The following is a 24,465-nucleotide window of genomic DNA, read 5'->3' as shown; positions in this document are numbered from 1 at the left end:
GTTCCTGTGTGGAGTTTGCATGTTCTCCCCGTGTTGGCGTGGGTTTCCTCCAGGTGCTCCGGTTTCCCCACAGTCCAAACACATGTGGTATAGGTGAATTGGATAAGCTAAATTGGCCGTAGTGTATGTGTGTGAATGAGTGTGTATGGGTGTTTCCCAGTGATGGGTTCATTCTGCTTTGTCGACTCCTGATTAATAAAGGGACTAAGCTGAAAAGAAAATGAATGAATGAATAAACAGTGCTTGTTATAAAGGTTGCGTCTGTGCACATCATCACTTTGTAAAAATTAATTTGCACTCATAATCTTTTTTCAAATATCGTAACCTTCCCTGTCCTCTCGAATGACTTTTCCGCACTTCTGGTCACATGGAACGCCTTTAGGGCGGAGCTTTCAATCATTTAGGGCAGGGCTATGGGGTTGTGTCTCATTTCTGCTCTGCACTCATCCATTCATCTTCTTTCATTTTGTTATCCAATCCAACCCAATGGGTTCCCAAAGCATGAAGTCATGTACTAGCCTAGATTTTTTTCTCATTTCAAGATTATTTTAAGTCTATGAGTGTCACAATGGGAAAATGGACAATCTTAACTTTAGTTTCATGATGACTTTAAATTGGATGTGGACTGAAAGGCTGCTCTACTACAGTAGTCAACATCTGAAGAGGATCAACACCTTTCATCAAAGTTGTGCTAGAACTATTCAACATCACCCATACATGTCTAAGGACAATTTTGAAAACGTTTTTTGACCCAGAAATAATCAGACCAATAGAAACTACATCAGAAGGCAGATGAGCAGGTTTACCTGCAGTAATGAGCCTCATCCAGGCCAGATTTGACCAATTCCTGCACAACCAGACAGGCTGGAAGGCGTTTTTAGGACCACATTTCTAGGACTCACATTCCTATTGTTGATGACAATATATTTGAGGTTAATGCTTACCCTCCACATCCATACTTAACTGTGTGTTTTGGCATTCAAAGCTTGCCAGGTTTCATGTGAGGGTTGGGTTTAGGGGTCGGGACATAATAACCAACACTCTTCTCGATGTTGCTGTGCTTGTGTCCAGCAGGACACCGGTCAGGTCTACTTTCCCACAGAGGGCTGAAGATATAGGCTGATGATGCCATTCTCCAGCGATTGGTGCTTGCTGTTTGCCATAGCTGTTTATCTGGCAGGAACCTTCACCTACAGCGCGTGTCAACACAGATCAAACGCCGTGTTGACGATTAACTCACATGTGCAGCGGTGCACGTGTCTCTATCACTGACTCCACCTGCTGATAAACCCAAGGCCAGTGACGGACCAGTGTTTATATGGAGGAGGAAAGAGTCTCTCCATACGCCAGCACGTGACATCGATGAGGAGATCTGGAAAAGTCAGCCCAGATGACCAATAGCTGCCTCAAATATGGGAGGCCTGACTGACACACGGTTCTTTTCTGTTTGTGAGAGATCATCCACACTGACTGACCCACTCCAGTTCTCCAGCAATGATGAGATGAGTGACGACCACCTTCAGGACCGTATGCTTATAGAGCGCGCTTTGACTGAATAATCTGTGCAGTTTCTGTTGTTCTGTTGGGAGTGTCAATGGGAATATTTATGGCTGTGTGACCTGAATCATCACATGCTTGCTAAAACTTGTCTGAAATAAATCTAACTCATCACACGCAATCAAAACACTGAAGACGTATGCATTTGAATTGCATCAAAATAAGTGCATGTACTTGGATTACTCTGTTTGAGCATAAACTGTGAAAGTAATTATTTATCTGTGAACAATTATAGATGGTTACTCTACGTCGAGCTGTATAACAAGCATGATTTGTTCAGTTAAAATGTATTATTCTGAGACTAAATGGATTTGTTGATGATAATTATGTAAACCTGGTCGTGTATTAAAACACATTAGTCATCATTACACCATGGTCAAAATAAATGCAACAATGCAACATGCTATAAAAGCCATATTTTACATCTTAAAAGAAGTGAAATGAAATGTTTACATGCTATTGAAATGCATATATCTGAAATACAAGACTAAATAGAGCCCGCTGGTGCCAATAGTGCTGGACGACTCTGATGGGGTTTGAGATTGATGATTCGGCTCTGAAACGAGACCCAGTGAGGAATGGTTGTGTTTCTGCTGTAGCGTCTGGTGTGTCTGATTTCCTCAGATAATGAGAGTTGTCTTTAGAGGCGTCTGGTCAGTTCAGATACCGCTGGAGCACAGCCAAGCACAGGCCTTTAGAGGGGCTTGAGCTGAAACTGAAAAAGGGAAGCCCACCTCCTCCTCCCTTCCCCTTTTATTATTGGTCATATTTTAATGACAAATGAATGACACAAAATAAGCGTTATTTATTTATACACAGGTCATTCACACACAGTTTCAGGGCTTTTGTTTTGTTTCAGTCTTTGTTGATTGAAGATGTTTATGATTCTCTGTAATATCCAATATTGACATGCATCTGCCTATTTAGCAAACTCCGTGTAGATGACCTGGGTCTCTTGAAGGTGCACTAAGGTTCCACCAGCGAGGAACAGTGAACGAAAAGGTTTTGGAAAGTGATGGTATCAAAAGGCGGTGCTTACTCTCTGACCAGAGGCTCCTGCAGGGAATGTAGACCTTCAGGAGCAGGTGGAGGTAAGAGGGTTCAGTGACAGTAGCTGTTCTGTTAGTAAGCATCAATGATTTGATGAGGCTCGACCGGTAACAAATGCAGAGATAAAGAGAGGTGTATTAGAGACCAGACGAGCTGCAGGGTTCTGGATCATCTGTACAGGCTTAAGAGTGCAGGATGAGAGACCAGCTAGGAGAGTACTGCAGTAATCTAGTATTGAAATGACCAGAGTTTGGACTAAAAGTTGTGCAGCACGATCTGACAGGAAGGGTCTGACTTTCCTGATGTTGAAGAGGGCAAACCTGCATGATGGAGATGTGTTAGCGATGTGCTCTTTGAAGGACCGAATTACGAGGGGTGATAGTAGATGATGCCAGCTGGATTGAGAAACAGTGTTGAGTGTGTGGAGCTGCCAGGATAAGCAGTAGATGATGGTCTTTCATCCATGCTGAGATATTCTCCAGGCAGTGTGAGATTCTTGCAGCTACCATGGGGTCATCTGGATGAAATGAAAGACAGAGCTGTGTGTCGTCATCATAGCAATGATAAGAGAAACCATGTGATTGGATGACCCAGTGATATGGTGTAAATAGAGAATAGTAGGGGACCTAGAACAGATCCCTGAGGTACTCCAGTGGCCAGCTGATGAGCTGTGGATACCTCTCCTCTCCAGGCAACTCTGAATGATCTGCCGGTGAGATAATACTCCAACCAGCAGAGCGGGGTTCCAGAGAGAATGGGTGGACAGGAGAATCTGCCTGTATCAAAAGATGAAGAGGAGGAGCTGCTGCTGATGATGAAGGGGAGGAGCTGATAATGAAGAGGAGGAGCTAATGAAGGTGACAAGTTGATGATGAAGGGGAGGAGCTGCTGTAGAAGGTGAAGAGGTAGTAATGAAGGGGAGGAGCTGATAATGAAGAGGAGGAGCTAATGAATGGGACAAGTTGATGATGAAGGGGAGGAGCTGCTGTAGAAGGTGAAGAGGCAGTAATGAAGGGGAGGAGCTGATAATGTAGAGGAGGAGCTAATGAAGGGGACAAGTTGATGATGAAGGGGAGGAGCTGTACTGTCTTTATTTCACCTTTATAAAAGTGAGGGGTGGTGACACTGTGGCACAGTGGGTAGCCCAGACGCCTCACAGCAAGAAGGTCTCTGGTTCGAGCCTTGGCTGGGTCAGTCGGCATTTCTGTGTGGAGTTTGCATGTTCTCCCCAGGTGTGGGTTTTCTCCGGGTGCTCCGGTTTCCCCCACAGTCCAAACACATGCGCTATAGGGGAATTGATCAACTACATTGGCTGTAGTGTATGAGTGTGTGAATGAGTGTGTATGGGTGTTTTCCAGTGCTGGGTTGCAGCTGGAAGGGCATCTGTTGCATAATAACATTGAATGAATGAAAAGTGAGGGTTTATTTTGATTGTGCATGTAAACTGTCCGGATCTTACAGAGCAGATGACGCTGCCTAATGATGGAGGATGTGTGTGCAGTCATGACAGGTATTTAATAGTTTGGTCATTTGTTTCACTAATCTGGCAGTACTGGTTAGTTAAAAAGAAATGAATGTTCCATGTGGGACGACACTAAACTCAAGCACAGCACCGCTGAGTGTATTAGTGCAGTGTTTAGTGTGTCATTTGGGACGCAACATGAGACTGACAAGAGGAAGAGTTTCTCTGTTCATCACGTCTCTTATCTGCCTCTGAGGCCGAGGGACGAGCCGTGTGTCTTTATCAGCACATGAACGCAACTGTGCTGATAACACACACACACACAGAGAGAGAGAGAGTTCAGCTGCATACACAAACAGGACTCACAGACTATCTGCATCAGACGTGACCACGCTGACAATAATGAAGCACACATTACAGAAGAACACTTGTCTTTCCTACATGACAGTGCTGAGTTCAGGCAAGAACAAATGAAATGACAGTTTTATATTAGCACTCAATGCAAGCTTGTAGAAGTGAGCCTCTGAACATGTACGTGTATTATCCTCAGAACTGGTTCTGTTTATACACTGTAAAGCCTAATAGATGACTCTTATAGAAAATGTGACAGGGCAGAGTAGCCCCTCCCCTTTTGAAATCAGCCAATAAGCATATTGTTTTTCTCACAGCTCTGCCAGTGAGAGTGGTTGAGCTGAAGCGCATCAAATGAACAGCCAATGAGAATAAGGGGGCGGGGCATGTCAGACACTAGAGAGCTTTTGATTGGTCAGAAGACTTGATGAGTAACTGAATTATATGAAGTGATGCAATAAAACTGCTGATATCTTTAGGCGGAAGAGTCAAACTTTGGGTGTTTATATCAGGTTTAGATCTTCTACATGTGAATTTTGTCACTGTTTTGTAGACACACAAGATTATAGATATCCCAGTGCTATGCACACATAGTCTTTAGTTGGGCGGGCGGACAAATAAAAACGACATTTGCAAACAAAAAAGAACTGCAAATAAAAATCAAGCAGTGCAATAAACTAAAATATTTGCAATTAAAAAATATATATATATTTATTTGCAAAACATTTTATACAGCATTGCCTTTACTAAACTTTTCCAGGGGACTTTGTTTATGGCATGCCCGGACCTACTGGGCTGTAAGACCACCTCAGTGATACTGTGTCTCCAGGTGATGACGTCGCTTAAATGGAGGCAGGTCCGGGCCTGCCATAAACGCCCTAGTTCCCTTGACTCCGCCGCCTTGTTAAATCAGGGCCACAAAGTGAAACGTGCAGAAACGTGAAGTGCAAAGTGAAAACCGCATCGCAAACTCACGGTTGACTGAAAAGCAGATCAAAATGAGCGTTCCTATCCACTGCAGATATTCCAGTGCTTTTGCACTGCTTGATTTTTATTTGCAGTTCTTTTTTGTTTGCTAAATTATTTTTATTTTTAAAACATTTATTTTTGCTTTGTGGTTTTTTTTGTATTTACATTTATTTTTATTTGTGCTCAATACTTAAATTTTGGTTTGCAAAACTTTCTTTTCTTTTGCAAGTGTATATGGCCCTAGATTGACTCCATATGTGTCGAGACAGATTCTGTAATCTAAATGACTCAGATAAACTGTACTGTATAGAGGACGAAATGACATCTAAACTGAAAATATATGTACACCATTAGTAATTTGCCTTATTTAAATAATGTGCACATTTTAATCTTGTAATTATGATCATTTTTAGAGATATTGTCTGTTTGCATTCCTTTTTCTGTCATTTATTTCTCATTTGCTGATTATTTTATTAATTTGATGATGTCATTAGGCTATAATACATAAGCTGTTTTATATATGCTTTGGCATTCAAGTTTGCTTTGAACTTGAGAGAGAGAGAGAGGCAGATTTGACCTGTCAGTGGGTGCACATGGCTCCTGAATAGAATAAAAGTAAGAGAAATAGTGGATTTCTGTGTTTATTTATAAGTGTTTTATCACTTTAACCTATTGAAAAGAAGCAGTGTATAACAGTTAAAAAGTAAATTATGGTGCATATAGTTAACTATTTATGTGATGTGGGTATGGTGTGTTTTAATCCAGCTAACACCGTGGGAAGCACTGTATCCTTAAGACTAACACACTGACACTAACATCTAAATCAATGTAATTAGGTTTCACTGGACCTTTAAGTTTGTTATCATACTGTAGTAAGAAACCTGCTGTGTTGTTCACTGAAATCTTTTAGCTAAAGCAAACCAATCAAAACACATCCAGTGCTGCATTATGCGAGCAAAACTTACAAGTGTACTGAAAGCCAAGCACTGTGAAGTAAAATGACTCAACAAGATTACCTGTTTGCAAACAATGTTGGGTCTGTACATGACTGCAGGATCAGAGAGAATCCAAACACTGGCCAAGACAAACATGCTGAGTCCTGGATCAACACACACTGATCTGAGGTCAGCACAGCTCATCATCACGCTCTCTATGCTTACTAAAGGGTTACGAGTGCTTCCTATGCCGCTTTAGGGTCTATGAGTGGCTGTTCTGTGGTTATGAAGGTCGCTATAGTGAGTTTACATCAGGTTAAGTATGAGTTTATACTTGAACTAAGACTATCTACTAGAGTTTTTTGTCAACACACACTACTGTCAATACTCCACAACAGAAAATCAGCTTCTTATTATATTAAATGTCTACATGTAGCAGATGAATGTAGTTTAAATGATTATCCTGACAGGTCTGTGGATTAATAAGCAGCTGAGATTTGTGTGTTTGTAGTTGACATGAGTGTGCCCTGCTGTGCTGTATGAATGTATGAGTGCTGAACACTGATGTACCCAAACGTACACAGAGTCTGGTCTGCAGTACACAGTGTAGTAAAGCACAGACCAAAAGCAGGTGTGTGTGTGTGTGTGTGTGTGTGTGTGTGTGAACATTAAGCAGGTCTGGTGTTGTGGAGCCGCTCTGTCCAGACAGCAGATGAGAGACCTCTGACCTGCGCTGGCACCAACGCGTGTGTGTGTGTGTGTGTGTGTGTGTGTGTGTGTGTGTGTGTGTGTGTGTGTGTGTGTGTGTGTGTGTGTGTGTGTGGTCTAGGCATGAGACGATAACCGTTTTCAAGGTATACCGCGGTTTGGAAAAGTCAAGGTTTTAAAACCGGCAACATTTTCTGCTGTACCGTTCCTGAGGTGTGTGTACGGGTTTTTATTTACTTTTTTTCAGCTTTTTTAGGAGAACAGTATCTCCAGCAGAGAAAACATATCCAAAGATGCTGTTAAACTGTAAAGAAATCTGTGTTTCTGAAACTAGTGAGGAGAGCAGCCTGACATTCACTGCTCCAACATATTGTAAATATTTCTCAAAATAAAATCTATTGTGTTCTAGTTTTAGTTTATTCAGGGCGTCCGCAGGGTCCTAAAATGTCTTACATTTCAAAAACTATATTGAAGGTCTTAAAATAATTCACTGAAATATGCTGTTGTTGAAATAAACAAGTCATAATTTTCAATATTTGTCCATGTAAAGCTGTAGCCAATCAGTACAACCAACAAATCCATCTAAAAAAACGTTTAACAATATTAACATTATTAACTATTTAGCAACATTGTTAAATGTTGAGCATAACTGTTGTTTATTAAAGCTTTTAATTTGAGACATTCTGATTGTATTTAATATTGTTTATGCTACATTGCATTTGTGAAAAATATTCTGATTTGATTTTCAGAAGACTTTTAGATTAATATCTCATTGTGAGTGTCGATTAAATAAATCACACCAAAAAAATAACCTTTTTTATTACAGCATTTTAAAATAATCTAAAGGTTAAAGGTGTAGTTACCCTCAAAATTAATATTAACTTTGATTTAGGATTCTGAAAATATGTTATTGAGCATTAGGAAACAAAATGACATTTTAAAATATTACATTTATGTTGTGCAAACATTTAGTTTATTATAGCTTTTAAAACTTGTCTTTATTTTAAAGAAAGGTTGTGCTAGTAAAATATATGTATATAACTAGTGTTTGCTTGTTTTGACACATTATTTAGGCTAAGAAATGGCTAAGAAATAAAGGAATTTTAATTTTAATTGGGCAAGTAAACGAAACAATCCACTGGTTATTAAAGAAAATGATTAGCATTTTGCCCTGTGATAGGCTGAAATTTCATTGATAATGGTCTTAAAGGGTCTTTAAAAGTCTTAAAGTTGACGTGATGAAACCTGTGTTAGACCAAGACATTTTAAAGGCATATATTGTAGAGCAGTAATCACAATACCGTCAAACCGTGATGTTTTTATCCAAGATTATGCTACCATCAGAATCTTACACCGGCCCATAGTGTGGTCCTGGTATTCAGTATAGCAATACCAGTCAATTCTGACCTTGTGGGGACATTTTGTAGGTCCTCATGAAGAAACGGGCTCATAATGAAGTAAAGGTACAGAGTGTTTAGTTTAGAGGTAGAGTTTTGGTGAGGGGAGAGAATATAAAGCCTGCTCAATAGAAACATCATTATGGGAAACGCCCAGGGGCTAATCTAGACCCCCTATAGCTCCACCATCAACTAAAACACTGGTAAAGTGTTCAGGAAATGAATAAATACAAAAAACCTTTAAAAGAGTAAAGATCAGAGTCAGATCAGATGGTTTGAGAACGCTCTTAGTGGGTGTAATCTGAACTCTGACCTTCACTGCCAATGATTTCCAGAACATGAGCGCTGCACACTGTGACGCTAACATGCTGTAAATGTTAATGTCATTATAATCACTCGCTGTTTGTTTTTGTTTATAAGATTATAATTATTAAGTTTGTACACTTTATCAGCAAGAGTCGTGAGGGGCTGCTGGAGGATAAAGTACTACAAACTCCAATGGAAGTCCCCATAAAGCATGAATACCAAACTCTCTGTGTGTGTGCGTATGTGTATGTGAGAGAGAGAGAGAGTATCTGATGCGTGTGAGAGAGATAGAGTGCGTGTGTGTGTGTGTGTGTGTGTGTGTGTGTGTGTGGGACGAGCGACAGCTGGGCCTGATGATGCAATGGACACCGAGCATGACGGAGGAGAAGCTTCATGTGCCTGTGAGTCCACTACACACACTGCAGCATTAGCCCGACAGCTACAGCTACAGCACTGTTGTGTTAATGACTTCACACACTTCTGCTCCTACAGTCGGCCTGATTACAATCACAATGTGCAGTTCACAGCAGGATGCACTCTCACTTTCTGTCTGTGTGTGTGAGAGTGTGTGTGTGTGTGTGTGTGTGTGTGCGTGTGTGGTCTGCAGTGTCCTCCGCTCATCAGTGTTCAGATGTAGATCATCTGATGCCGCAGACCTACTATAAACACACACTGACGTCTGTATATGAGCAGACGTTCACACACACAATAACAGCAGCGCATTAAAGCACCGCTGACCCACACATGACACACACTCTCTCCTCTTCAGACAGACCTGTACGAGCTCAGAGGAATCAGCAGAAGCGCTGTGTGTTCTCTGAATAATCAGTAAGTGTTGGTAAATGTCTTGTTTGGGCTCATTTTGACAGTGTTTTCAGCCTGACGCCTGAGGAGTGTGTGTAAATGAGTGACTGATGGCAGAATAAATGAGTGATGGAAACTCTGCTGGGACTTGAGGATCTCTGTCATGATCAGTGGTGTAATCTGAACACACCGAGTTACTACAGACGCCTCAGAGCTGATGAATGAACAGCAGCAGACAAAGACATCTTGAGGATCGACTGGTCTGAACAGTTGCTCAAAGCATGAGTGTGTGTGTGTGTGTGTAGTCAGAGTTCGTGTAATAACACACACACACACACACACGAACTGAACTATCCTCACTCACTCTCTCTCCTTCAGCTTCATCAGCGCTCTCCACAGCTCCACTGCTGTCTCTTGTTGAACTGAGAAGCTTTGATGTTTCAGGTTTCCACTCGTGGGTTTATTTCTGTCATTGTTTTTTGTTCCCTATACTGCTTTGCTGCTTATCTAGAGAGCTGATGTGAGGATTTATGGAGATCTTCATGCTGTCACAGGAGGTGTTTTAGGGATAGTTCACCCAAAAACAGCTGTTTCAAACCTCTCTGAGGGTCTTTCCTCTGTTGAACACTAAAGTAATTTAACTCATTTGAAAAATGTTCCACTGTATTTGTTTTTAATGGAAACTATAGAAGTCAATGGTTACAGGTTTTCAGCATTCTTCAAAATATCTTCTTCGGTGTTCAACACGAGAAAGAAGGTTTATAAGCACTTGAGGGAGAGTAAGCAGTGTGTAAAGCTTCATGTTTTGGGGTGAACTGTACCTTTAACACACACACTGCATGTTTCCCTGCTGTGTGTGTTTGTAGTCAACTTGAGCGCAGTGTATATGTGTGTGTGTGTGTGTGTGTGTCCTGCTCTGACTCTCCAACACTGAGCTCCAGCTCTTTCGCTGTGAGTGTTTCGAGCTCAAACACACTCATGTCTCGAGGTCTCCTCAGTGCTCGCACACGTGGAGCGCGACAGCAGCGGAAGTGCCTTTACCTGTTTTGAAGCGCAGGTCGTCGTCGTTCTCGGAGCCGAACTCCTTCAGCAGGTACACGAACATGATGCCGAAGGCGTTCTGGATGCCGAACACCGAACCGTTGCACCACATGGAGGCCAGCATCACCACCCACCCCCAGCCGCCCTCGGGGGGCTCGAACTCCTCCGGCGACTTCTGCTCGCTCGCTTTAGTGCAGCCGTTCTCCTGCTTCTGCTCCTGCTGCGGCTCCTGCTTCTGCTCCGGCTCCTGCGTGGGCTCCAGAGCCGCGTCCTCCGGCTGAGTGTCCGTCATGATCTCCAACGCTGAGGCGAGCTGCTGCTCACTGAACCAACACACAAACTCAAAGTCAGTAACTCACTGAGCAGATGCTGCTGCAATAAACCTATAAATATACCGCCGAGCGGAGGGGCGGGGCCACAGACCCACCCGCGCGCACCACACGAGCCGCCTCCTGGAGAAGCGATATACTGTACGTGCACGAGCCTACTGTAAACGCGGCACATCTGCACTCGAGCACGAGCCTACTGTGCGCGCGACACATCTGCACTCGAGCACGAGCCTACAGTACGCACGACATATCTGTGCAGGAGCCTACTGTATGCGCTCGAGCCTCTTGCTGGAGAGTTGAACATCTGCACTCATGCACGAGCCTTTTTCTGGAGAGCTGAACATCTGCACTCGTGCACGGGCCTCTTTCTGGAGAGTTGAACATCTGCACTCGTGCACGAGCCTCTTTCTACAGAGCTGAACATCTGCACTCGTGCACGAGCCTGTTTCTGCGGAGCTCATACACACACAGGCTCTTTTCCTCTTTTCTTCTTTTCCTCATGTGCTCCTCTGCTCGTGCTCGCGCAGTTCAGTAGCCCAGAGTAGAGGCTTTTATAAATGTCCTCTTCACACAGTCAATAATACACCAGGGTGCGCCTCCTCCCTACTGTTCCCAAATGTTCCCAAAATGTTACTGTAAGTGTTGGTTATCCGGGATTGTTGTCTTCATGGAAACGGAACAGACAGATCTGGTTATCTGTAATGTTCTCCCAGCATCTCCAGGGCGGTAGCTGGATCTCAGGAATCAGCAAACATGAGGTGAATTCTGCTACTCCAGTCAGGTTTTCTGTCTTTCATTTTCTTTTCGGCTTAGTCCCTTTAATAATCAGGGGTCGCCACAGCAGAATGAACCGCCAACTTATTCAGCATATGTTTTACACAGCGGATGCCCTTCCAGCTGCAACCCAGTACTGGGAAACACCCATACACACTCATTCACACGGCCAGTTTAGTTCATCAGTTCCCCTATAGCGCATGTGTTTGGACTGTGGGGGAAACCGGAGCACCTGGAGGAAACCCACACCAACACGGGGAGAACATGCAAACTCCACACAGAAACGCCAACTGACCCAGCTGGGACTCAAAACAGCGACCCTCTTGCTGTGAGACCAAAGTGGTAACCACTGAGCCACTGTGCCTATTTATTCAGAAATCATTCATTGTGTGTTTAAAAACTATGACAGTTAAAGTAACTAGGTTAATATCGATTTAAATCAACTAAATAAAACATTAATCTAATGTTTTGGGCGTTTTTTGTGCGGGCTTTGGACAGCTTTTGGGAGTTAGGGGGGTCCTGTGGCCCAGCAGAGTGATGTAGCAACACCCCTGACACAAACCATATTGGTTTTATTCAGTTTAAAATGAAATAATCCTATTAAATAAGCAATTTATTTCACAGCCTGACCTTACCCAGACTTTACTGTTTAAAACAGCGAATAACAGGCTGAAGATATAAAGGTCAGCCTGTGTAAGATACTCATTTCTTACCAGTGAACTGTAGTTGAGCTTCTCTTTGGTCTGTAAATCGGTTTCCGTCACAGTTCCTCAGCACTATCCGGAATAAAACACATTCCCTGCTGAAAAAAACAGCATATGCTGGTAAGGTATGTTTTGATGCTGGTATGCTGGTCTTGCTGGTCTCAATGCTGGTTTTGCTGGTCCTGCTGGTCTCAATGCTAGTCTTGCTGGTCTCAATGCTGGTCTTGCTGGTCTCAATGCTGGTTTTGCTGGTCTCAGTGCTTCTCCTGACCAGCATTGAGACCAGCAAAACCAGCATTGAGACCAGCAGGATCAGCATTGAGACCAGCAAAACTAGCATTGAAACCAGCATTGAGACCAGCAAAACCAGCATTAAATCAAGCAAGACCAGCATACCAGCATCAAAACATACCTTCCCAGCATATGCTGTTTTTTTCAGCAGGGTTATATGAGCATTATTGAACAAAAACGATTGTTTACCATCGAAATGACCGTTAACTTTTAAATGATGCGAGTGCGCGCCTCTCTTCAGATCAGCGCGCGGAATTAACGGATGTAAACGGACAGATTTGTGATTTAAGTTGTTTATTTCTCACCATCATCAAATTATTGGATCGACCAGTCAAAAGAAAAACTCGCATTTCCCTAACTAAACTGACGTTATGGGCAGGGGAGGACTGGGTCGTCATTTGCGGTCTGGAAAGTTTGCGTCAGGCCACTTAAGCGAACGGTAAGTGAAGACCGGGGCCCGGGGGGTTAGGTGCCGCTATCGGAAAGAGAATACTGAAGGGTGCAGCGCGGCGATCGGTGAATGAAGAGGGGAGGGCAGGCTAGATTCACGGTGGATTAACTGTCAGGCCACCGGGAAATGTCCCGGTGCTCCCTATGGCCAGTCCGCCCCTGGTTAGAGGAATCTGTATGCGGCACATCTGTGCGCGTCACCGCCTGCACGCGCGCTCCAGTATACAGCAAGAGCATGATTAATCTATAAGTACCGGTTTCTTATTATTAACTTAGTAATCAAAGTGAAAAAATATATAATAGTTGTAAAATGTCTCCCATATGGGTTAAATGGCCTAATGTAGCTACATCAAAAGTAATAGTGTCCTGCTAATTGTGTTGATATTGTACTGTACAACACTTCAGGCGCAGTTAAGGACAGATACAGGTTAGAGCAGGTCTGGTGGTAGAGGTGTAAGGGAGTGATCAGTGTAATTATTTACAGAAATGTATTACACAGCTGTAATTATTACATGCAGATGAGCTTTAAAGTAAAGGTACAGCATGTATGTACATAATGAGAGCGCTGAACCAAATGATTACACTCATAGTAATTAGGGAACTTAATATAGGCCTACAAATGATTATTAATATTTAATCTAGCAGACACACATGCAGTGAACATAACTAATAAGGTGGCACTAGAAAACCAGAACCGATAAAGTGTGTACATTCAACACAATGCAAGTAATTTTGGGGGGAATAAAAGCATCTGCCTAGGACACAACTGTGAACGATCCATCAGTGAATCACACAACTGACATGTGCCCAAAATGACCAACGTGACATCTTTTCTTTTGGCTATCAATCAGCCAGCTGGATTCAGCTTTCCCAGTCTTCTTCTCACATTGCTCTTGTGTTGTGAATGAGGACTGTGGGTTATTCTCATCAGTAAATGTGTTTTTGTGATGACCGTGAACATCTGAGCTTTCAGAACATGCACATTACAATATTATAAGTACATCATGACGATCACTGATGTGTTTCAATGCTCTGCAGTCCACTAATCCACAAGATGACTCTCAGATATGACTCTTCCATCGTTTTATTGGTAATATAAATCAGCTGGTTATTAAACATCTCTGCTTTACATTGTGAAAGACATCTACAGTACAGCGTGAGTGTGAAGCAGCTGTTTCTCCAGTAAATGAATGGTGACTGTAGACCCTGTCAGCATCAGAGGGGTTGACAGCACAGGTTTAACCCTGCTGTTAGCATGAGTTGCTGGTGGGCGGAGCCAGAGCTCTATAATGAAGGTGTGTCTTAGTGATTGACAGCCAGATTAATACTCTGGTCTCATCCAATGAGATTTATGGGTTTACAGTAGCCCCGCCCCTCTGACACAGAGCCAATCACGCTTCACATCAGCTGTAATGAGTAAATGAGAAGGGAATGTTCATTTCAGGGTGAACACTGAAGGACAAGCTGTGTGTTTAGTCCAATTCAGCTCCAGCTTCATTCAGACACGCTCACTAGTGTAGATCTGTGGATGAATAACCAGCAGGACATCAGATCAAACACACATCAGGAGAAATCTGGCACACACACACACACACACACACACACACACACACACACACACACACACACACACACACACACACTCTCTGTTTCTCTCTCACAGACAAAAAGACACATACACTCCATTTCACTCTCTCTTTCCCTCTCACACACACAAACACACACACACTCTCTCTCTCTCTCTCATGCGTCGTCCTGTGTTCGTGGTGTTTTGGCGGCGTGTGTGTCCGGTGTGTGCTCCGCTCTCCTCTTCCTCAGGCCCTTCATCTTGCGCGTCTGCAGTTTGTTCAGGTCCTGCTTCTGCATGTGCAGCCGGCCCAGCCTGGTGCCAAAGGCATCATGGGAAATGTTCTTCTTCTTCTTGGGCTGCCGGTGAAATGAACACACATCAGGATCAGATCATAACACACACACAGAAACAGAATACATCACAGTGACACAGGTGTTACAGGAGATGCTGGATTATGAGGACACTGCCCATCTAAAGTAGAGAGAGAGAGAGAGTGTGTGTGTGTGTGTGTGTGTGTGTGTGTATGTACCTTCGCTCCTTTAGGCTGTCTGTGTGCTGTCTTGTACAGGTCGTCTGAGGCGGTGTGGTTCCTCCTCATGGTGAAGTCGAATGAGGGCCCGATCTCCTCCAGCTCAATCCTGGGGGTCCGACAGCCAGACTTCTTCAGCAGCACCCTGGGAAAGGCCAGCAGCAGTGTTCATGACCCACAGTGAGCTGACACCGAGTCTGTGTGTGTGTGTGTGTCTGTACACAGTATGTACTCAGAGTTGAGTGTAACGCGCTCCTCAGTAATGCATTACTGTATTGTACTGATGTATTCAGCGAGCGCAGTGATGTAACGCAGTGTAAATGTGTGTAATCTGACTACAGTTAGTAAAGTCAGCGTCACGGTGTTATTAATATAGTGTTTAGAAGAATAATGCTTCCTTTAAATCAGGTGTTCAGTAATGAGCATGAGCTTTAACACTGCTGCAGAACTGAGCTGAATATATGGCTATAGCAGGTCATAACTGAGGGGGCATATTAATCATATAACCGCTTAATAAATATAGTGAAATCATCATAACAGAGTCATCATGCGTCATCAATCAGTGTTAGGGTTAGTTTAACGTGTCTAAATCTAATGGCATTTATTAAAGTAGTAGTTAATGTGTTAGTTACATTAAGACATTAGTATAGCAAACAGAGCGTCTGTCTACCTCAAAGAAAAATTAATTCACCGTTATTACATTGAAAACTGTATAATAAATCAATAAATAAGTGAATAAACAGCCTAAATGAAAGGTCAGGTCAAGTGCCCCCTATGGGATTAAAGTGCCCCCTCAGTTCTGATATCCTGGTGCTGGGCCTGCTACAGCCATACTTTACTGTTTGAGAAGAAACTGTGGATGAAAACTTGGCTGGGGAGATGACGAGAGCATGGAGTATCTGTTCTTCATCGAGAAAAGATCACAGATACAGCGTTTATCATACGACACAGTTCATGTTTATAAGCATTAATATTAATAACAGATTAATAACTCCTCTTGCTTCAGACTTTACATCATAGAGCTTGTTCTCATCAGCGCAATATTGGTCTATCACATGTATCAATCAGGTTCTGAAGAATGATTAAGAGCATGCTTTACCTTTATTGCATCCTTTCCACATGCTATTTTATTCATTTATTTATTTATTTATTTATTTATTTAAGTGGTGAGGACAATATTCACTGACAAAAATGTTGTGTTTACCCATTTAACACTTTTTAACAATCTACACATGTCTTTATCCAAATTAAATGATTCACCTTCAAATCCAAAATTTTCCCAGAACATTTGATTTTATAGCAAGATGCATGGCTGAACTTGCTGAGCCACGTCTAACGTTATATAACAGAAATGTAATACTTGGCAACATAATGGAGGTTTGTGTTTAAGAGTGTGTGACGTCATATACTAGCACTGGTGGCATGGACAACTGCAGTGGCAAATGACCACTGTGGTGATGCGTTTGCCACAGTGACTATCACAGCCCTGATATATATATTTAAACACACACACACACACACACACACACACACACACACTCTCTCTCTCTCTCTACTGTACTATCATTTAAAGTTGACAACCCCATAAACATAATTCTGAAGAACAACATCTTTGCAGTCCAGTCTTTAGCCCAGGCGAGACACTTCTGACGCTGTCTGTTGTTCAAGAGTGGCTTGACACAAGGAATGTGACAGCTGAAACCAGTCTTGCAGACGTCTGTGCGCAGTGGTTCTTGAAGCACTGACTCCAGCTGCAGTCCACTCTTTGTGAATCTCTCCCACATTTCTGGATGGGAGTTCTCTCCAGGCTGTGGTGGTTATACCGAATGCTGGTACACGTTTCTCCCACATCTTTTCCTTCCCTTCACCTCTCTATTAATGTGCCTGGACACAGAGCTCTGTCAACGCTCATCTTTTAGACAAGTGTCTATCAGCCCATGTCATCCCCATGAGTGTGTAGCCTACAGGACTAATCTGAGAGAGCATTAAAGGCCTTTACAGGTGTTTTGACTTCATTCGCTGATTAAAGCGTAGCTCCAGGGGTCTTCAATACTGCACCTTTTCACGATGTTCTCATTTTCTGACATGCTGAACTCTGGGTTTTCATTATTCGTCATCAACATTAACAGAAATAAAGAGTTGAAATAGATCTGTCTGTGTACACACTACACGTTTCACTTTTTAAATAGAATTAGTGGAATAAATCAACATTATGAAGATATTCTAATTATATGACCAGCACCTGTGTGTGTGTGTGTGTGTGTGTATATTTGTGCGTGTATATATATTAAGAGTTTAGATGCAAAACCCTCTACAAGCCATTCTATATTGTCCTCTAATATTAGCATTTTTCTCCGACTCCTGTATGTAGACTCAGAAATTTACCTTTATAGTGACAAACAAGCTCTTTTCATGGTCATTTCAGTGAAATAACTGAACATAAACAGGTCTTGACAAAAACTGCTTATTGTAGGAGAACATTTCAGAGGGCATTTAGAGGTTTTAGCATCTAAACTCTTCATATTGATAGACAACATTCAACTCATCTCTAATCATAATAGTGTTAATAACTCATCTCTAATCACTGATTTCTCTTTGCCATGATGACAGTAAATAATATTAGACTAGATATTCTTCAAGACACTAGTATACAGCTTAAAGTGACATTTAAAGGCTTAACTAGGGTAATTAGGGTAAAGTTAGGGTAATTAGGCAAGTCATTGTATAACAGTGGTTTATTCTGGAGACAATCCAAAACTAATATTGCTGAAGGGGGCTAATAATATTGACCTTAAAATGGCTTTAAAACTATTAAAACTGCTTTATTCTAGCTGAAATCAAACAAAATGTGTGTATGTCATTTAATCTGTGTGTATATATGTGTGTGAGGGAGAGAGAGTGTGTTTTACTTGTAGCTGCGCATGTAGATCTTTCCCTCCAGTGCAGTGAAGTGCAGCACATGCTCCAGTCCAGCCAGACGCACCGCTGCCACTCTCGGCCCACAGAAGAAATCTTGACACACACACACACTCAGTCCACAGAACACTCGGATATATAATTGATCTCTGATTTATAACCCTGAGTGTGTGTGTGTGAGTATGTGTCACCTGTCAGCACACTCTTCAAGCGCTGATACTCCCGGTCTGACTCAAACAGCTCTCCCGCAAACACCAGCATGGGTTTAGTTCCCTCTGGACACTTGTCCATCTACACAACACACAACATCAGCTTAAACACACACTGATAACACTAGCACATTAGATCATTAGTCCACACACACATACAATCAAACAAACACTGACACAGACACACAGAGATGCACAATCAAACACACTCATACAGACAGACAAACACATACACACACAGACAGACACACACAGACACACACTGCTGCACCTTGATGTCTCTGAGGGACTTGAAGTTCTCAATGCCGAGCTCGAACATGTCCAGCACATGGAAGTCAAACATGCGTCCTGTGAAGAGTGAACACACACACACACACATGAACACACACTCTGCTGAAGAGGAGCACTAATATCTGGCTCTTACTATCCTGTCCACACACCAAATATGAGGTTGTTGGGTCTCTTCTTGTTGTGTGAGCCGAACAGAAACAAGGAACAGTCGGATTTCTTGGAGAAGAACTCCTGAAAGAGCAAACACAGGCAGGGTTAGCACAGGGTCATGAAGCTGGATCAGCTGGTTAGCCAGATAACGTTCAGTTTAGTCTGAGCCAGTCCTGGGTTTAGATACCATGAAGAAACCTCAGCTTCTGGATATGTTCAGGCTGTGCTTAGATTATATTCAGATTATATTCAAGTTATGTCCTGTTTTTCTGTATGTTCAGGATATGTTCAGGTTATATTCAATAATATTCTCTTTATGTTCAAGTAAATGTTCAGGTTATGTTTAGGTTTTATTCTGTTTAATTCGGGTTATGTTCTGTTTATGTTCAGCTTTTATTCTGTTTAATTTGGGATATGTTCTGTTTATGTTGAGGTGTCGTTCTGTTTTTGTTCTGTTTATGTTCAGGTTCTGTTTATGTTCATATCACATATTTGGGATATGTTCTGTTTATGTTTAGGTTTTGTTCAGGTTTTATTCTGTCTAATTCAGGATATGTTCTGTTTATGTTCAGGTTATGTTATTTGGGATATGTTTGTTTATGTTCAGGTTGTGTTCAAGTTTTATTCTGTCTAATTCGGGATATGTTCAGTTTATGTTCGGGTTATGTTCTTTGGGATATGTTCTGTTTATGTTCAGGTTTTATTCCGTCTAATTCGGGATATGTTCTGTTTATGTTCGGGTTATGTTATTTGGGATAAGTTCTGTTTATGTTCAGGTTTTATTCTGTCTAATTCGGGATATGTTCTGTTTATGTTCGGGTTATGTTCTTTGGGATAAATTCTGTTTATGTTCAGGTTTTATTCTGTCTAATTCGGGATATGTTCTGTTTATGTTCGGGTTATGTTCTTTGGGATATGTTCGGTTTATGTTCAGGTTTTATTCTGTCTAATTCGGGATATGTTCTGTTTATGTTCGGGTTATGTTATTTGGGATAAGTTCTGTTTATGTTCAGGTTTTATTCTGTCTAATTCGGGATATGTTCTGTTTATGTTCGGGTTATGTTATTTGGGATAAGTTCTGTTTATGTTCAGGTTTTATTCTGTATAATTCGGGATATGTTCTGTTTATGTTCGGGTTATGTTATTTGGGATATGTTCTGTTTATGTTCAGGTTTTGTTCAGGTTTTATTCTGTCTAATTCGGGATATGTTCTGTTTATGTTTGGGTTTCGTTCAGGTTTTATTCTGTCTAATTCGGGATATGTTTTGTTTATGTTCGGGTTTTGTTCAGGTTATGTTCAGGTTTAATTCTGTTTAATTCAGGATATGTTCTGTTTATGTTCAGGTTTTATTCTGTCTAATTCGGGATATGTTCTGTTTATGTTCGGGTTTTGTTCGGGTTATTTGTACTGACTCTGAATCTTAGTTTCGAGCCTTGTGATTGGCTGCTTGCTGCTGGTTTGCCGCCCTCTTGAACTCAGGATTAAAGCCTAAGTTGAAAGAGAAACTGAGGAACAAAGCCTGACTGCACAGGTCTGGTTTAATGAGCTTAAGCTGATCCAGAGTGTGATGATAATGTAGAGAGTGCAGATCTGGGATCGGAGATTACCAGAGCCGTGGAGTCCTCGAACGGACGCACCATATTCTTCCTGAAAACAGAAGACAACAAACACACGTCACACAACACAGCACAAACACACACACACACACACACACACACACACACACACACACACACACACACACACACACACACACACACACACGTCTGAATGACTGAAGCTTCACACTCACTTCTTGTAGAGCACGGCGTTGGGCTTCTTCAGGGCGTACTGAAACAGAGAGAGCTCATGAGACACACTCAACCTCAAAAACTGCTTTACTGGCATGACAAAGGTTACCAAATGTATTGGCAAAGGAATATATATATATATATATGTGTGTGTGTCTATATTGTGTTATATCCAGTATATGTATATATGGTGAGTGTTTAGATGTAACTGGACTGTCTTCCTTTAACAGAAGTGTTTTTACAGTGTGGAGTCTGTTCAAACACAAGTGGACAGAGACTGCTGCAGCTCTCTTCTGGCTACTTGCTGGTTTTTAGAGCCGCCTTGATGCGTGTCAGGACATTCAGGACAGCAAAATGCTACAATCGAGAGACACTGTTAATGAAGCGGGCACAGGAGTGTGTGACACCACGAACACATACGGGAATAAGATCAATGAGGGTTACACAGACACGTTTGGAGAAACTGAGTGTGATGTTAAATGAAAACACACTGCTTTAGAGTTACTAACAGAAATGAACACTAACACTGGTGATAAGAGTGCCTTCGTTCCAGACAGAGACTGCTGTTCAGTGTTTTACAGACAGTGAGAGACTCTTTGATATCTTACCTGATTTATTTTCAGGAGTGGCTCATTTTGCAGAAATACTGATGTCAATTAATTAACTTCATTATTGATCAAGATAAATTAACAAACAATCTTACAGGCAAGTTTAAACTGAACAGAGAGATGGACAAAATGTTGTATTGATCTCCATAACATGATTAACTCCAGAGTTCCTGTTGATATACATGATTATGAGTTGCTAATGCAGCCAGTGTTTCTGAGAGTGGGGGGGTGTTGTGATGTTGAGCTGGGGGTTCTAATCAACCACCAGTTACTTTCACAAATGAACTGATGTCAGTAATACTGGAGTGTTTGTAGAATAAAAAAATCTCTCTCTCTCACACTCACACACACACACGCACACGCGCACACACACACACACACAAAATTTAGATAGATGTACTGACAGACATGGAGGATGGATTGACAGACAGATAGAGAGACAGATAGATGCATGGATAGATAGATGGACAGAAGGATTGAAAGATAAATGGATGGATGGATAGATGGATGGATAGACAGATGGATGGACGGATGGTCAGATAGACAGATTGATAGATAGATAGACGGATGGATGGATGGATGGATAGAGGGACAGATGGATGGACGGATGGATGGATAGATAGACGGATGGATGGATAGAGGGACAGATGGATGGACGGATGGATGGATAGATAGACGGATGGATGGATAGAGGGACAGATGGATGGACGGACGGATGGATGGATAGATAAATAGACGGATAGATAGATGGATGAATAGACAGACGGATGGGCAGATGGATGGATGGATGGACAGATAGATTAGCTAGCTGACAGATCAGCTGACAGAAGAGTCTGCAGAGTCTGTGTTGGTTCAGTTCCTGCTGTCAGTTAAAGTGACTCTAGTGATGCTCAACATAGGTGGAGCCACAGCACAAGCCCCGCCCCCTCAGCAAACTCAACACAACCAAACCGGGGCAGAACACTGGGATCCGAACTGTGGCACTGGTGTGTATCTCTCTCTCTCTCTCACATATACACACACAATCAGCTGCCTCAGTGTGTGTGTGTGTGTGTCCTCTCACCACGTCCTTCAGCGCCTGGCTGACGGTGCTGCTGGTGTTTCCTCCTCTGATGATCATGCTGTTCTTCGGGTTCTCCTTCAGCTTGGACTCACGGCTCTCCAGGAAGCGCTTGGAGCGACGCGTCTTCGCTTTCCTGCAGGAACACACACACGCGCACACACACACGCACACCTGTTTTGGTGAGCTGTGGGGACATTCCGCGGGTCTCCTCGGTTTTCTACTGTAGACTGTATTCCTGTGGCCCTCCCCAACACTACACCTAACCCACCTCACAGGAAACTGTGTGTCTACTACTATACGTCTAGTGTCTAATACACACACGCTCGAGTGAGTGTGTGTGTGTGTAAACTCTGCTCTTTTTCTCCTGTCTGTCCTAACCCTCCGCCGCTGATCTGTCCTCCAGCAGTGTTTACAGCTCTACATCTGATCAGTTTTACTCACACAATCCCGTCAGTGTGCGACATCTCTCAGCTCTGCTCCTCCGCGATCAGCAACACGTGAAACTGCACGGGGAGACTGAAGAAACAGCGGACTCTTCCGGCGCACACCGGACGTTTCAAAATAAAAGTCGCTACCTTATTATTAGTCCACGTCCCGTCGCACACACACTAGACAATAATAGTTTATCTCCAGACACTGCAGAGTTTAGTATGAAATGAGAATAATTCTGAATGTGGGATGAGAGAGATGTTCTAGTGTCCTGAATGGTCCCTGCTCACCATCTCATGTGGTCTAGAGCCTACTCTATACTCTAGCGGGATAGACGGGGCATTCTAACATCATCTGTCCCTGAAATAAAAGCATTAATACAGCCAATAAAAACCTATTTCATCCCTAAAACGGGCTGATGGTGGATCTCTGTGAGCTGTTCTGCAAAGGAATACAGTTTTCTTTATTAAAACACTTGACACTGTACAGACCCGGTCACTACTTCCTCAGCCCAGTTCAACCTACAGCTGTACGCTTTGTTATGTTAAACTGTTATTTAAGGGGAAAACGTCAGAAATGGCCAGTTTAAGTTGTTATTATTCACAATAATTGATTAAAAACATCAGATTATAAATTCTACAGATAAATGCTATTTTACAATGTCCCCGTGTTTCTGTCAGTCCTGTCACATTGGCATTACATTTAACATAAAATGCGTGTGACACGGCGGGGAGGAGAATCAGCACCTCCAGGTTCGAGGCCATGGTGCTGCACTGGAAAAAGGTGGTTTGCCATCTCCAGGTTGGAGGAAAGTCCTTACCCCAGGTGGAGGAGTTCATGTATCTCTGGGTTTTGTTCAGGAGTGAGGGAAGGGTGGAGCGTCAGATTGACAGGCAGATCAGCACAGCGGCAACAGTAATGCGGTCCATGTACCGGTCTGTTGTAAAGAAGGGATCTCTGATACAAGCAGCTGAAATGAGTTCTCCTTGGCAGGGTGGCAGGGCGCACTCTTATAGACAGGGTGAGGAGCTCCGTCACCCGGTAGGAGCTTGGAGTAGAGCCGCTGCTCTTCCACATCAAGAGAAGTCAGCTGAGGTGGCTCGGGCATCTGTTTTGGACGCCTACCTAGGGAGGTGTTCCAGGCATGTCCCACCGGGAGGTGGCCTCGGGGATCCTCCAGGAAACGCTGGAGCGACTATGTCTTTTGGCTAGCCTGGGAACACCTCAGGATTCCCCTGGAGGAAGTGTCTGGGGAGAGGGAAGTCTGGGGTTCTCTCCTGAGACTGCTGCCTCCGCAACCCGGTGTTCTGTTGATTTATCCTACCTAGTCAGATTGTCCTACCTCCCATTCAAAAAGTAGGTAGCACATTTTGATGATGTAGTATGCTACCCATCAGATTTTGTGTAAATTTTAATGTGAAGTAGTGTGATATGAAGATATATTATCACCCTAACCTGCATAATCCCCATCCCCAGAACCATTCAAACAGTGTTGGTATCATAATCTGATGGGTAGGATCAAATCTCAGGACACCTGCCCCGAAAAGCAGACGAAAATGAATGAATGAATATAATGCGTGCAATACACCTTAGAGGCTATGACTGATGTTGAAGTGACAACATTTGGAGGAGATGCTGACAGTGATCAAGGATGAGCTCTATTATTCAGCTGTATGGGCTCACGCTCGTCTTTGTATGAGAATGTACGCTTCTAATAGATTGTCCTGCATAGCCTTTACATGCTATAGGCTACATTACAGTCTGAGGTGATATTGTGAACT

General features: G+C 42.7%; 2 protein-coding genes across 2 annotated transcripts in view; both read right to left on the bottom strand.

Annotated features, from left to right (window-relative positions):
* The window catches only part of slc16a10 (solute carrier family 16 member 10), a gene marked incomplete at its 3' end in the record, with an annotated part of 29,008 nt that extends 18,041 nt beyond the window's left edge, over window positions 1-10,967 (bottom strand). Inside the window, exon 1 of the mRNA XM_056452572.1 lies at window positions 10,581-10,967. Coding sequence (XP_056308547.1) covers window positions 10,581-10,872 — 292 coding nt within the window. The remainder of the gene's footprint in view (window positions 1-10,580) is intronic.
* A 3,227-nt stretch (window positions 10,968-14,194) lies between these two features.
* On the bottom strand, window positions 14,195-22,793 carry rpf2 (ribosome production factor 2 homolog). The gene is made up of 10 exons (XM_056452573.1): window positions 22,697-22,793; window positions 22,256-22,388; window positions 20,587-20,624; window positions 20,402-20,441; window positions 18,793-18,874; window positions 18,624-18,700; window positions 18,335-18,434; window positions 18,137-18,239; window positions 15,228-15,372; window positions 14,195-15,054 (listed from the first exon to the last, which is right to left on the bottom strand). Exons 1-10 carry the CDS (start codon window positions 22,717-22,719, stop codon window positions 14,872-14,874), a joined length of 924 nt encoding a protein of 307 aa, XP_056308548.1. The 5' UTR covers window positions 22,720-22,793; the 3' UTR covers window positions 14,195-14,871.
* Window positions 22,794-24,465: the final 1,672 nt, after the last annotated feature.

Source organism: Danio aesculapii, unplaced genomic scaffold (genome assembly GCF_903798145.1).
Source record: "Danio aesculapii unplaced genomic scaffold, fDanAes4.1, whole genome shotgun sequence".
Taxonomy (NCBI): Eukaryota; Metazoa; Chordata; class Actinopteri; order Cypriniformes; family Danionidae; genus Danio; species Danio aesculapii.
Note: the sequence above shows the minus strand (reverse complement) of the source record. Positions and strands in the feature narration are given on the sequence as shown.